This window comes from Salmo trutta, chromosome 20, assembly GCF_901001165.1.
Source record: "Salmo trutta chromosome 20, fSalTru1.1, whole genome shotgun sequence".
NCBI lineage: Eukaryota > Metazoa > Chordata > Actinopteri > Salmoniformes > Salmonidae > Salmo > Salmo trutta.
In genome coordinates this window covers 24,984,908-24,999,897 of record NC_042976.1, presented here as the reverse complement: position 1 = coordinate 24,999,897, position 14,990 = coordinate 24,984,908, and the positions used below count along the sequence as shown (strand labels likewise).

The window sequence follows — 14,990 nt, the reverse complement described above, 5'->3', positions numbered from 1 at the left end:
TTAAAATAAAACATTTAATGGAGCTGGTCTTTGTGTAGTCATGTGAAGATTCTATATTGAACAAAAATATAAATGCAACATGCAAAAATTTGAATAATTTTACTGAGTTAAAATTCATAAGCAAATAAATCTACAGATATCACATGACTGGGCAGGGGCACAGCCATGGGTGGGCCTGGGAGGGAATACATTTTTTCTTTCTCAGAATTAGTTTATCCCCACAAAAGGGCTTTATTACAGAGAGAAATATTCCTTAGTTTCATCAGCTGTCCAGGTGGCTGGTCTCAGACAATCACCAGGCCCAAATCCCTGTCATTCGCGTGAAGAAAAGACGGAGATACAGGGGAGGAGGTCGAGCTACCTTGTGAGAATTCAACGGCAAGTGGGTAAACCGCCACAACCACCCGTCCTACTGCCCAACGTGAAATCACTGGAGAATAAACTGGATGATCTACGATCAAGACTATCCTACCAATGGGACATTAAAAACTAATATCTTATGTTTCACCGAGTTCTGGCTGAACGATGACACGGATAATATAGAGCTGGCTTGGTATTCCGTGCATCGTCAGGACAGAGCAGCTACTTCTGGTAAGACTAGGGGCAGGGGTGTGTGTCTACTTGTCAATAACAGCTGGTGCGCGATGTCTAATATTAAAGAAGTCTCGAGGTATTTCTCGCCTGAGGTAGAGTACCTTATGATAAGCTGTAGACCACGCTATCTACCAAGAGGGTTCCCATCTATATTATTCGTAGCCATCCATTTACCACCACAAACCGATGCTGGCACTAAGACTGCACTCAACTAGCTGTATAAGTGCATAAGAAGCTGGATGCAGAGGTCCTGGGCTGGCATGGTTACACGTGGTCAGCAGTTCTGAGGCCAGTTGGACGTACTGCCAAATTCTCTAAAACAACGTTGGAGGCGGCTTGTGGTAGAGAAATTAACATTACATTCTCTGGCAACAGCTCTGGTGGACATTCCCGCAGTCAGCATGCCAATTCCACACTCCCTCAAAACATGAGACATCTGTAGCATTGTGTTGTGACAAAACTGCACATTATCAAGTGGCCTTTTAATTTCCACAGTACAAGGTGCATCTGAGTAATGATCATGCTGTTTACATTTTAGTAATTTAGCAGACACTTATCCAGAACGACATACAGTTAGCTATCATAAGATGAATGCACTAGGTGGGACAACCACATCACAGGCATAGAAAGTGCATTTTTCCTCTGGGGGGGGACTCTGCTGGCCTAGCTTCAAGGGGAAGCTGGGGTGCCAGGACAGAGAAGAACTTGAATTGGGCTGAGCTGGGAGCCCCAAGAGACCAAAGGTGGCAGAACGGCGTGCTCGGTTTGGGGTGTAGGGTTTGAGCATAGCCTGAAGGTAGAGGGGCAGTTTTTCTTGCTGTTCCGTAGGTAAGCACCATGGTCTTGTAGTGATTGAGAGCTTTGACTGGAAGCCAGCGGAATGTGCGGAGGGAGTGGGGTGACATGACAAAACTAGGGAAGGTTGAAAACCAGGTGGGCTGCAGCGTTCTGGATAAGTTGCTGGGGCTTGATGGGTTAAGTGGGAAGCCCAGCCAACAGCGAGTTGCAGTAGTCCAGACGGGAAAGTACAAGTGCCTGGATTAGGACCTGCACCACTTTCTGTGTTAGATAGGGTCGTAATGTACAGAGATGTTGTAGAGCATGAACCTGCAGGAGCGGGTCACTGCTTTGATATTTGCAGAGAACGACAGGGTGTTGTCCAGGGTCACGCCAAGGTTCTTTGCAGTCTGAGAGCGACACCTGTCAGGTGGATGGGTTATCTTGGTAAAGGAGGTCCTGTGGCTCAGTTGGTAGAGCATGGTACTTGCAATGCCAGGGTTGTGGGTTTGAGTCCCACGTGGGACCAGTATGAACAAATATTGAAATGTATACACTCCTTACTGTAAGTCGTAATGTAAAGGAGAAATGCTTACTAACAGGGCTGTGAAGTAATTTGTGCCCAACATTTGAGAGAAGTAAGGTTTTTGTGCTTATGGAACATTTCTGGCATCTTCTATTTTAGCTCATGGGACCAACACTTAACAAGCTGCGCTAATATTTTCGTACAGTATAATTCTAGAACAGCCAAAGAAACATTTTTCTTGACGTGATTGGTCGATTTCAAGCGGCTCAAACATCAAACCATACTCTCTAACCTGGACACAAATGTAGTACTTTAACCCATCCACACCGCACTTCTACCAGGAATAGCCTAACCCACCAAATCCTAGGTTTGCTGAACAGTTGTTTTAACTCAAAACCTAACCTAGACAAAAACATTAGCTACACATACAATGGTACAGGCAAAAATACACAACATTTCTTTAAAGTATTTTAGAGTACTAATGTTACTGTCCTCACTACAACAACAAAATACATGTAATTTTGTCCTTGAAACATTTGATTAAAATACTGTAGAATTCCAGTCATTCCTATGGAGGACTACACCTAGTGGGGAGTGCCAACAAGGCCAACCAGTGTCTTCAAAGCCTCTTATAGGACAATACATAGCATCCGCAATCCAGGGTTTACATACATCGTTGGTGTAGCTCATGCCAAAGGATTATTAATTTGGGCATCACAATACATCGTGCCAAAATAAATTTTGCAGTTAAAAAGAAGCTCAGAAAATGTACGTAAAAGTCAGCTAAACAAGTTTATATGCATACTACGTCACTATGTAGCCTAGTTGCTATGGATACATTTGTAGAATAAAGTACGTAGTGATATTATATCCTTAAAATGGTTCTACATTCTTGCTTTATGTTACAAAGTGAGATCAGAATGAGCAAGGATGTCAGATTAAATCAAAAGCTTTTTAAAACTAGTTCAAGGTAATCATAAATACAGATAAACAGGAGGATCTTCTGGAAGTCCCAACAGCGTCCCTGGTTTCTGATGCACCCCTGGATTTTGTTGGACCCCTGGTTTCGGTGTCCTTGGACTTGGTTTTTCATGGTCCATGTTTTGTTTGCCTGAAATATGCCTCCTACACATTGTCATTAATGTATTACGCACATAGTTTTTTACATCTTTCCATGTCCTGCCTTGTAGAGCTGGTTCAGCTGCAATACATGCATCACATTCCTTTTTACCTGGAATCTTCATCAGTTTAGTGAAGTCTCCTAGCTGTCGCCTCACCGCAGCCTGAGCCTCATTACTCCATATCTTCTGTTTCCTTGGTGTTGCCACAGGACCTGCCTCAAGTCTGTCCTCTTGACCCTGTGCAGGTACTGTCATTGTTCCACCAACCCATTCTTTAGCACGCTTTGCCTCTTTTTGTTTCTTTGCTGCTCCTTTCTTTGTCTGTTTTGTGTGGTCCACTCTTGTAAGGCCATTCTTCCGTTTTATAGATTTTACTGTGTTGTGCACATAGTTTTTTATGTCCCTCCATGTCCTGTCTCTTAGAGCTGGTTCATTGTGCAGGCAAACTTCACAGTCCTGTTTACCTGGAACCTCCATCATTGAGATGAAGTGTCCCATCTGACGGTTCACCGCAGCCTTAGCTGCATCACTCCACATCCTCTGTTTCCACACTGTGCCCACCTTATCTGTCCCCACAGAACCTGTCCCCACAGGAACTGCACCCAAAGGAACTGCAACCACAGGCACTGCCCCAACAGGAAGTGTCTGTGCATTAAGTGTTGGCGTAATAACTGTACGCGCTGGAAGTGTCTGTGTAGGATATGTTCCGGCAGGATATGACCTTGCAAGTTGTGACCCCGCAAGATGTGTCCCTGCACGATATGTCCCCATAGGATATGTCTCTTCAGGATATGATTTTGCAGGATTTGTCCCCGAAGCATATGATCTTACAGGAGATGATAGGTCATAAGGACTTGCAGGATAAGAACTTGCAAGATGTGTCCCTGCAGCATACGAAGCTGCTGGATAGGTCTCTGCAGGATGTGTCACAGTAGAATATGATCTAGCAGGATTTATCCCGGTAGGATACACCCTTGCAGAATCTGTCCCAGCATGATATGACCTTGCAGAATGTGATCCTGAAGGATATGACTTCTCAGGATATGTCCCAGCATGATATGACCTTGAAGGCTGTGCCCCCAATGTATATGACTTCGCTGAATATGTCGCTGTAGGATAAGATGACCCAGTGGTATATGTGCCAGTAGGATACACCCTCGCAGAATCGGTTCCCACTGGATATGTCCCTGCAGAATATGCCCCTATGAAATGAATACATACAGAAGAAAATTGTGCCATTATCATATATTGTAAAGAGGAACAGAGAAAATACTTTAGGGTAATGAGTTGCAAGCTTCTCAAAAATGTAGCTCTAGTTAACATGTAAATCGCACAACATTTAATTGGGATTTTTCGACTGAACATTTAACCCTTGAAACAAAATGAAAATGTTGTCCAAATACTCTCCAAAGCAACTGATACTCACCATATGTAGGTGAAACAATCCTTTCCTCAGATGGCCCTGGAATTACAACTGGAACCTGATCCATTGCAAGCAGCAATTTGCTGATTTCTGCTAGATGTGCTGCGTTTTCAGAGAGTCTGTAGTACTCTTTGTGGACCTGGGTGTCATGTCCCAATAATTTTGCCACCTGATCCAATTCACTTTCATTTAAGTTCAGTATTTGGCAATGGATAGCAACCTCTTTCCTCACTGTCGCATGGATCAGACTTTCAGGATTCTTTGCATCACACTCATGAGCAAATTTCCTCAGACAGTCGGACCCTCTGACGTAGCTTGCTGCATCTGGGCTCCGTGCGAAGACATAAGGGTTGTCCTTTGACACACCAACTTTGTCTCTGTTTGCAATTAGGATCTCAAGAGACGAGATCATCCTCGCCGTTAGTAGGACTGGCATTGTTCTACCATTTTTGCCTTCTATTTCCACCCTGGTTAGCTTGTCGTCACCAAGCTCCTGCTCCAGCCTTGAGAGGCTATTGAAAATGTCTGCACTAGCTGGAGCTTTCTTTCTGTTTGTGTATGTTTCCAACAGCATTTTCGCAACCTCTCCTGTCCTTTTTCTGTTGAAGAGAGCTATTTCGGCAAGAAGAGTTTCATTGAGCTTTTTCCAGACAGCGTTGGTGGGGTTCTCCAGCAATTCTTTCTTCGCTGTGTCCTCTGCAACCTTGAGAAACTTCTGAAGTTTAATCAAATCCTCAGTTAGTGAAGTCACATCAACTTCATCACACTGAGGGACAGCACTGAGGGACAGACCGGAAAAACAGTTATTCCAATCGTTTTCAAGAAGCTCAATGAACCTTCTGGCTTGTTCCTCTGCCTCACGGTCCTCTGTCATACGACTCTCCCCAAAAGCTATTTCAGTAGCTCTTTTCAAGGAATAGCCAATCTTTAAAGGAAGAGATTGGGTCTTGTACCTGTCGGAGGCAGGATCAAAACCACTCATTTTCCTGGCAGCATGAACGGCCAATTTGAATTTGGATGGTACACATACTTCATGCAGATATTGGACACCACAATCCATCTCATTTACACTAAGTACAAATCTAGCCAATTCCCTCATTTTTGATCCAATGTATGTAAACTGTGACTTGGCATGGCAATGCTTTGCAGATAGTGCATTGCCATATTTACATATCAGGGGATCATTTTTGATGTGGCATAAGATGTCATCTTGATTCATATTGTGTATTATTTCTTCACATCCTCCAGTAGAGTAGACAGGCAATGGAAGAAGTCGAGAGGACGCAGCCTGGACCCGCACTCTTTTTCCTCCCCTCTTTTCATCTTGTCCTTTTCTGGCTTTACATGAGCCCTCATGCTTCCATAAATCTATTTTGTTGAAAAAAGCTAAGCAGTGTTGGCAGGGCAGGCAGTCACGCACAGAAACACCATCGTAAGAGGGTCTATCCTTAGTCACAATTTCACCATCTCCACTTTGAAGAACTTGATAGTTGCCTTTGTTACGGAGTTGGTCAAGCAAAAGAGACCTGATTTTGGAGAGTTTGGGGAAGCTCATAGCATGAGCGACAGCTGCTTCTTCTGCGTGTATCCTTTCTAAATGTCTTGCAATTTTGTGGTGTGGTTCATTGCAATACAGGCAGAAGTGCTTTTTGTCCCATTTTCTTTTACCATCATCTGTCATACTACATGTGCTGACTGTCATTTTTGTGCTAGAACGTAAGCTTGACCTTGTACCTTTCCGTGGCGCGAATTTCTTGCGTTGAGGTTTTTTAGCTTGTGAGGTTTTTTGGGGCAACGGCTCAGATTCATTATTATCACAGGAGCGTTCTGCTTTAGATGGAAGAGGATCTGAGCCACTTGGGACTTTTGAATCCAGTCTTTGTCCAACTTCATCATCTGAACTGTTCTCGTCATTACTTGAAATGCTCTCTTCAGCACTCTTCTTTATGTCACATAAAGCTCTCTCCATGTCACATAAAGTCTTCTCCACATCACATGAAGTCTTCTCTTCATTTTCTTTCTCATGTGAAGGATTCTCTTCCTGGTGTTCCCCGTCCATCATTTAGGCTGCTACCACCTGCACCCAAACAAACACAGCACAGGTTATTAGGATAAACCTACCATAAGCATAGTCCATGGTAAACATGTTGAGTGCAAGTATTCCAGGTACAAGCTGTGTATATGTGAAAAAATAAGAAATAGCCAACCACTTTTTAGGCTAGCAGGTGGATTTCTTAAGAATCATTAATGAGCTCTGCTCAGGTAAAGTCCAGTTAAGAGACGGTGGTTGCTTTCCAGACACACAAATTCTATGCAGGAATTCTGGAGACTTCCCTAGGCATTGTAAAACATACCTGACATTCTGTGCATGCCTGCACAGTATTGGTGTATTTGGAACATGACTGTTCAGGGGACAATGATAGGGTTGTATGTGGAGCATAAAAAGCCCTGCAATACCACTGATTGTCCAGGGGAGCCACTGTCCTGCAAGAATACTAATCTCTGCACATTTTCTCTCCCTCTCATTCTTTCCCTCTTTCTAGTCCCACCTACCCATTTTGGTCTCCCTCTACTCCTTCTGTTCAGGTTCTCCTCTCATTCAAACCTCTACCTCCCCCTACAAACAGTGTCACATATCTACCCTCTGTCTCTCTCCTCCCCCTTCATCCACCTCTACCATCTCTGTTGCCAAGTGATCCAACACCTTGGTTGCCATAGTGACCAGGAGACTACCATGGGGGTTGGTTGTTATCTGAAGGTAGACATCAGGCTAACATTCAGTACTAGGCAGTAGGCACCAAACGGGAGCCGAGATGCAGCACTACCTCGCCATGCTCATTCTCCAGTTTGGGTCCATGTATAATCCAGTCCACTATACCAAACAAGATTGTAGACTGCAACTGATTGTAGTTGCCACAGAGACATAGAATGCCAATGCTGTTGCACAGCCGTTCATGAGTGTGATGGACACCCCCAAAGACCAAAGCTGAACACAACTGAATGGTCATTTTGTTATGACAACATAGTAAACACAGCAACTGCCTCAGCATCATGGGATCCATTTTGTCTCAAACCATGGACAATAAAGGGTTAATATTCTCCAAGTGCAACGTGAATTATCATACAATTCTGAAGCCTAGGCAAAATCAAGTAGTTTAATTAATGTGTCAGGCTTACAAAAACCCATGTAATGCGACACACAGCAAAAAAAAAAAAAAAGAGCTGTAATACATTTGTTTCCATTTGGAAAATTTCATTCCAAGGTTTGTTTGTTTCTTTGCTTGATGACATCAGAAAAAATGGGTGGGGGTCAAGTTCACTAATCAGTTTCTTACGGTTTTGAAACACCGGAATATGCTAAATTACAGAATATTCTAGTCAAATAAAATGTTATTTGTCACGTACACGTTCAGCAGATGTTATTGCATGTTCCTGTTGCTAGACTGCAAATGCAACTCATAATTTCTTGCCATCAAACCTAGAGGTCGACCGATTATGATTTTTCAACGCCGATACCGATTATTGGAGGACCAAAGGAAGCCGATACTGATTAATCGGCTGATTTTTTAAATTTTTTTATTGATTTGTAATAATGACAATTACAACAATACTGAATGAACACTTATTTTAACTTATTATAATACATCAATAAAATCAATTTAGCCTCAAATAAATGAAACATGTTCAATTTGGTTTAAATAATGCAAAAACAAAGTGTTGGAGAAGAAAGTAAAAGTGCAATATGTGCCATGTAAAAAAGCTAACGTTTAAGTTCCTTGCTCAGAACATGAGAACATATGAAAGCTGGTGGTTCCTTTTAACCTCTCTAGGGCAGGTGGCACCAAATCGTCCCACCTACGTAACAGCCAGTTGAATCCTGTGGCGCGATTTTCAAATACCTTAGAAATGCTATTACTTCAATTTCTCAAACATATGACTATTTTACAGCTATTTAAAGACAAGACTCTCGTTAATCTAACCACACTGTCCGATTTCAAAAAGGCTTTACAACGAAAGCAAAACATTAGATTATGTCAGCAGAGTACCCAGCCAGAAATAATCAGACACCCATTTTTCAAGCTAGCATATGTCACAAAAAACAAAACCACAGCTAAATGCAGCACTAACCTTTGATTATCTTCATCAGATGACACACCTAGGACATTATGTTATACAATACATGCATGTCTGTTCAATCAAGTTCATATTTATATCAAAATCCAGCTTTTTACATTAGCATGTGACGTTCAGAACTAGCATTCCCACCGAACACTTCCGGTGAATTTACTAAATTACTCACGATAAACGTTCACAAAAAGCATAACAATTATTTTAAGAATTATAGATACAGAACTCCTCTATGCACTCGATATGTCCGATTTTAAAATAGCTTTTCGGATGAAGCATATTTTGCAATATTCTAAGTACATAGCCCGGCATCACAGGGCTAGCTATTTAGACACCCAACCAGTTTAGCCTTCACCAAAATCACATTTCCTATAAGAAAAATGGTCTTACCTTTCCTGTTCTTTGTCAGAATGCACTCCCAGGACTTCTACTTCAATAACAAATGTTGGTTTGGTCCCAAATAATCCATCGTTATGTTCCATCAACAACGTTTTGTTCGTGCGTTCTAGACACTATCCCAATGGTAAATCACGGTCGTGCGCATGGCGCGGAATGTGACAAAAATTTTCTAAATATTCCATTACCGTACTTCGAAGCATGTCAACCGCTGTTTAAAATACATTTTTATGCAATTTATCTCGTAGAAAAGCGATAATATTCCGACCGGGAATCTGCATGTCTGTAAACTGAGGGAAAAACCGAAAGACGGGGGCGAGGCAGGTCACGAGCCTAAGCATTTCTCCACTGATAGCTTTTGCTCTCGTGTGTTTCAGCCAGGGCTTTGAATTACGTCATTCCTGTTTTTCCCGGGCTCTGAGACCCCATTGGAGACGTGGGAAGTGTCACGTAACAGCAGAGATCCCTTGTAATAGATAGAGAGAATCAACAAGGGCAAGAAATGTTCAGACAGGGTACTTCCTGAACAGAACCTTCTCAGGTTTTTGCCTGCCATAGGAGTTCTGTTATACTCACAGACACCATTCAAACAGTTTTAGAAACTTTGGAGTGTTTTCTATCCAAAGCTAATAATTATATGCATATTCTAGTTTCTGGGCAGGACTAATAATCAGATTAAATCGGGTACGTTTTTTATCCGGCTGTGAAAATACTTCCCCCTATCCATAACAGGTTAAGAGAATTAAGAGAAAGGATTACGTCAATAAGAGAGAGAGTGTGTTGTAAAGGAAAATTACAAAAGGATGTTAAAATGAGCCTTTTTGTCATCAGAGAAGGGCCCATGATGAAGGCCACAATGGCCAACAAATGAGGGAATTTTGCTGACCAGAGGTGACAGCAAGACCCTCGTCACCTCACAGGCCAAAATGCTTGACAGGCTAGTCGAGAGTATGACTGACAGGTTCCAGGACGCCAGTGTAGGGGTCCTGTGTGCCACCAAGCTGGTCAACTTCACTAACTGGCCAGAGTCAGGAGATGCAGCAGCAGGCTACTTTATGTTTTGTATTACAGGGCAGTCAGGTTAGGATCATTATCATATTTTTATAGTTGGAGAATTAAAGCTGCATGATGCTTGTTGTATTGTAATGTATACAATTATTCTAGATTTTGGAAACTCTGAACTGGAAACCCTTCAAGCCTGTCCTGGAGACCTCTGGCATCCATGTTGAAAGGATCCCTGACCAGTGGACTGTCCTGAAGGTGCTGATGTACCAAGAGCCCCAGTCCCTGCAGAAGAGGTCCTGGTTCCATGTCAACAGGAGCCATCAGCATTCCTGCCCTGACTTGCTGGCATTGGTTGACCTGGTCCTGTCCTTCCCTGCCTCCACAGCTGAATGTGAAAGAGGTTTTAATACCATGAAACAGATTAAAACCAATTGGCGGTCCAACATAAAATCTGATACACTGTCAGATTTCCTTATGGTCCAGCTGTCCTCTCCAGAGATCAGGGAGTATGATCCAATAAAATCTGTGATGCTGTGGTACCAGGACTCTGTCAGGAGCAGGAGGCCAGACTTCATGGACCTTGCAAAGAGAGTGATTGCGGTAGAGAGTGAGGAGTCTGATGAGGTTTAAGTTGATTAATTCATTAAAATGATTAAGCATCTGCTAGGTTTACAAAACCCTCAAATTTACTTTTGTTTGATCCTTAAATACATTTAATAGCAAATACTTTAGAATTTTGAGTTCAAGACTTCTTCAGTTGTATTCAGGCTGGGAAATTAAATCTAGCCCCAGCCAAAATTAACCAGCATCTGATAATTCTCTATTTTATCAGGGTATTTCTACTCAAAGTAAAGGATTTGTAGACCTGCTTCCCCATTGTATCTGGAGAGCACCAGTTATGTCCACTGAACTTTTCAATTGTATCTTACCATTGTTGTTGCCCTGTTTTGACTTCTATGTACTCTTATTCATTATATCTGATATGTTTTGTTTAAATCTTTGTGTGCCCACTGTTTGGCGTGTTTGCACTGTACAGCACTTTTGGTCAACTACAGTTGTTTTTAAATGTGCTCGACAAATAAACTTGATTTGATTAACCATATTCAACATAATACCTTATTATCTGAAATGAATGTATATGTGACACAAAAATGCAATTTATTATTTTGGCTGGTAAAAAATGCTTGAATGGTGGATTTTTTCATCTACCAGTCCCCTTGGCAGGTGAGACAAAAAGTACATTTCAGACACTGCACACAAGTATGTGGACACCCCTTCAAAATGAGTGGATTTGGCCATTTCAACCACACCTGTTGCTGACAGGTATATAAAAATCGAGCACACAGCCATGCAAACTCCGTCATAGGACGCCACCTTCCCAACAAGTCAATTGGTCAAATTTCTGCCCTGCTAAAGCTTCCCCGATCAACTGTAAGTGCTGTTTTTGTGAAGTGGAAAAATCTAGGAGCAATAACAGCTTAGCTGTTGAAGTGGTAGGCCACACAAGCTGAGAACAGGGCCGCCGAGTGCTGAAGCTCGTAAAAATCATCTGTCCTCAGTTGCAACACTCACTACAGAGTTCCAAACGGCCTCTGGAAGCAACGTCAGCACAAGAACTGTTGGTCGGGAGCTTCATGAAATGGGTTTCCATGGCCGAGCAGCCGCACACAAGCTTAAGATCACCATGTGCAATGCCAAGCGTCGGCTGGAGTCGTAAAGCTCGCCGCCATTGGACTCTGGAGCAGAGGAAAAGCGTTCTATGGAGTGATGACGCACGCATCACCATCTGGCAGTCCTACGGACGAATCTGAGTTTGGCGGACGCCAGGAGAACGCTGCCAGCCCGAATGCATAGTGCCAAGTTTGGTGGAGGAATAATGGTCTGGGGCTGTTTTTCCTGGTTCGGGCTAGGCCCCTTAGTTCCAGTGAAGGGAAATCTTAACGCCACAGCATACAATGACATTGGAGACCATTCTGTGCTTCCAACTTTGTAGAAACAGTTTGGGGAAGTTTGGTCCTTTCCTGTTTCACCATTACAATGACCCTGCACACAAAGGGAGGTCCATACAGAAATGGTTGTTGAGATCGGGGTAGAAGAATGTGACTGGCCTGGACAGAGCCCTGACCTCAACCCCATCGTACACCTTTGGAATTAATTTGAACGGCGACTGCGAGCCAGGCTTAGTCGCCCAACCTCACTAATGCTCGTGGCTAAATGGTTGAAAGCCCCTGCAGCAATGTTCCAACATCTATAAAGCCTTCCCAGAAGAGTGGAGGCTATCATAGCAGCAAAAATCATATTAATGCCCATGATTTTGGAATGAGAAGTTCAACAAGCAGTTGCCCACATACTTTTGGTCATGTAGTGCATCATATGAAGTGTTAACACAAATTAATACCATACATAACATACTAAATGGAGTATCTCGGATTTACGTATAAAATACATTATTTCATTTAAGTAGGCAAGACAGTTAATAACAAATTCTGATTTACAATGACCGCCTACCCTGGCCAAACCCAGACAACGCTGGGCCAATTGTGCGCCCAATCACAGCTGACACAAATCTAAAAGCACTACATAGAAGAAGAAAAAAACTACCGTGCTCCGAACACAATACAGTGGACATTGTTTTCACAACAGTCAAAACAAATGTATTGTATTTGAGATACCTGTGTAACGTCAACGTTTAAATTGGAAAGTTACCCCAGAAACTATTCGCTGCAACCAAAGAAAATACATGTGACGTAGGCAACTTGCCGAAGGGAGGCGCTATACTGTTGTTACATGTCTAACTGTCCTGTTTGGGTCAAAATACTTGACAGACCTAAAAACAATAATTCTCAGTATGTCGTTTTTACAACACCATTCCAAATCTCAGAAGATAATATAACATGTTCAACAACGGCTAAAATGTACCCCTCTTCCGTCAGCAAGCAGGAGCGCCTCACGTCCGCCATTAGAGACAGAGCGAAACAATAAGAGGGCAGAGGCAAGAGGATGAGAAATAAATACAATCTCAGGCGGGTTAAACATTTACTGCTAAGTGGTCGGCTTTTTTACTTTAAAACATATCAGGAGACACGGGAAGCCCGTGGACATCTGTTTTACACCATAGCTAGTTGTTGCAACTTTGACTAATTAACCGTAAAATTGTATAAAAGGTCTTGGAAATTCTTACCTGAGTAGGTTGAAACGATATAGCGCCACTTTTGTGCCTTGACATACATCGAGGAACGCATGCGCTCCAATGGGCCGTTCTTCTTCGGTGGGATTAATCGACGTTTGGCCTCCAGCGTTAATGGTGCATTACCGCCACCTACTGTGCTGGAGGATGGGTCAGCGACAGGGAGGAACTACCAGCCCCATTTTAATATAAACCACATGGAACATTTCACAAATCAGATTTGAAATATAACTAAAAACTTCCTAAAGTGCCCAAAAGCTTCATTTTCACATGGCATGTTTTTCTGACTTCTAGGAAGATTTGAACCCACTACCTTATTTAGTTGCTTTGACAAAGTTATTTCTGGGCCCAGTTTTTCAAAAGTTATCTGATCGGATTTCAACAATCTGATAGGATTAAATGTTAGGTTTCAGATTTGGTCATCCAATCTGACATTTAATCAGGATAAAATGTAGTTTTTGCATTTTCAAAGGTGATTAGGATAGTTTGATGCCTAAAATCATGATGATCTTGATCCCACTGGAAGGGTGGATTCAGGGTGGACTTAGAAAGGTGAAAGGCATGCAAGAAAGAAATGTAATGTAATTAAGGCGAACAGGTTTAAAAAACGTTCTTTACATGTTAAATTGACTGCAGTATAGGTATGTGGTCAGTTGTCATATTGAGATGTGTCAAATAAATGTGTGTACTTACTTATAACATAAGTGATCTGCAGGCTTTATTATTTTTAATATAGGTACCCTTATTAATGTAGTTTCTGTATTTATGTACTCATCTCTGTTTCCCTATGACAGTGTAGAAGTAGTACCATAACCTGTCCAGTAGATCGAATGGTATAGGCCTATTCAAAGAAATGAAAATCTGGATTCTGTGAACTTGATTTTGTGGTATCTGGATCAGAATGATCCTATGCAATTATTACATTATTTTTTTATATATGATTCTGTATTGCAAAAAAGAGGATTACAGAATTAAAACACTTGAAAAACTATGCCCTGAAGACTATTATTTATTTAATGTGATTAGTGGTTCATTTACATATGTCCCTAATTTTAAGAAACATTGCACATAAAACAGTCAAATCATAGTGTAAAAGCAGGTGAACTCATTTATACTCTTTTTTACCATGTTCTGGTGTTTTGTGGTGGAAAACTGAGCTTACAAGAAGAGGAGAGAATTGGACCACAGCCCTCTGAGTATGGCAACTGTCACTCAATCCACTCCATCCTCATGTCACGTTCCCCTGCTCAGACGTTGCTTGCATCAACCAATGGTTGTGTGCTACGTCATCGACTGTGTCGTCGGGCACCTGATTTCTATAACATATGTGGTTAGCTCATCATAAAATACCTATCCAGGCGTTGTAAGTTCTATCATCCATCAGCAACGCCTGGGCAGAGGAACGCACCCTCTTTGTTCTTCCTCAAAGCAATTTCATCACTGATTAAGTGGAGATAAAGGACCATCCAGAGGCCTGTTCAGGACATTGAAATGGTACAAGACATTCAGATATAAATATATTGTGTAGAACAGTGGTTCCCAAACGTTTTATATTCCAGATCCCCTTCAAACATTCAACCTCCAGCGGCATACCCCCTCTAGCACCAGGGTCAGCGCACTCTCAAATGTTTTTTGCCATCATTGTAAGCCTGCTACACACACACTATACGATACATTTATTAAACATAAGAATGAGTGTGAGTTTTTGTCACAACCCGGCTCGTGGGAAGTGACAAAGAGCTCTTATAGGACCAGGGCACAAATAATAATATAATAATAAACAATAATTTTTCTCTTTATTTAACCATCTTACATATAAAACCTTACTTGTTC

General features: G+C 42.0%; 1 protein-coding gene across 2 annotated transcripts; it reads right to left on the bottom strand.

Annotated features, from left to right (window-relative positions):
• Positions 1 to 84: 84 nt before the first annotated feature.
• LOC115155750 (uncharacterized) lies at positions 85 to 13,256 on the bottom strand. 2 transcript variants are annotated; one of them, XM_029702670.1, is made up of 3 exons: positions 13,152 to 13,256; positions 4,445 to 6,518; positions 85 to 4,220 (listed from the first exon to the last, which is right to left on the bottom strand). In XM_029702670.1, the coding sequence occupies exons 2-3, from the start codon at positions 6,501 to 6,503 to the stop codon at positions 2,872 to 2,874; spliced, it is 3,408 nt and encodes a 1,135-aa protein (XP_029558530.1). In that variant the 5' UTR covers positions 6,504 to 6,518; positions 13,152 to 13,256; the 3' UTR covers positions 85 to 2,871. The 2 variants fall into 2 exon arrangements, with proteins under 2 accessions (XP_029558530.1, XP_029558531.1); XM_029702671.1 differs by having other exon boundaries at positions 85 to 4,205.
• Between the last annotated feature and the right edge of the window lie 1,734 nt (positions 13,257 to 14,990).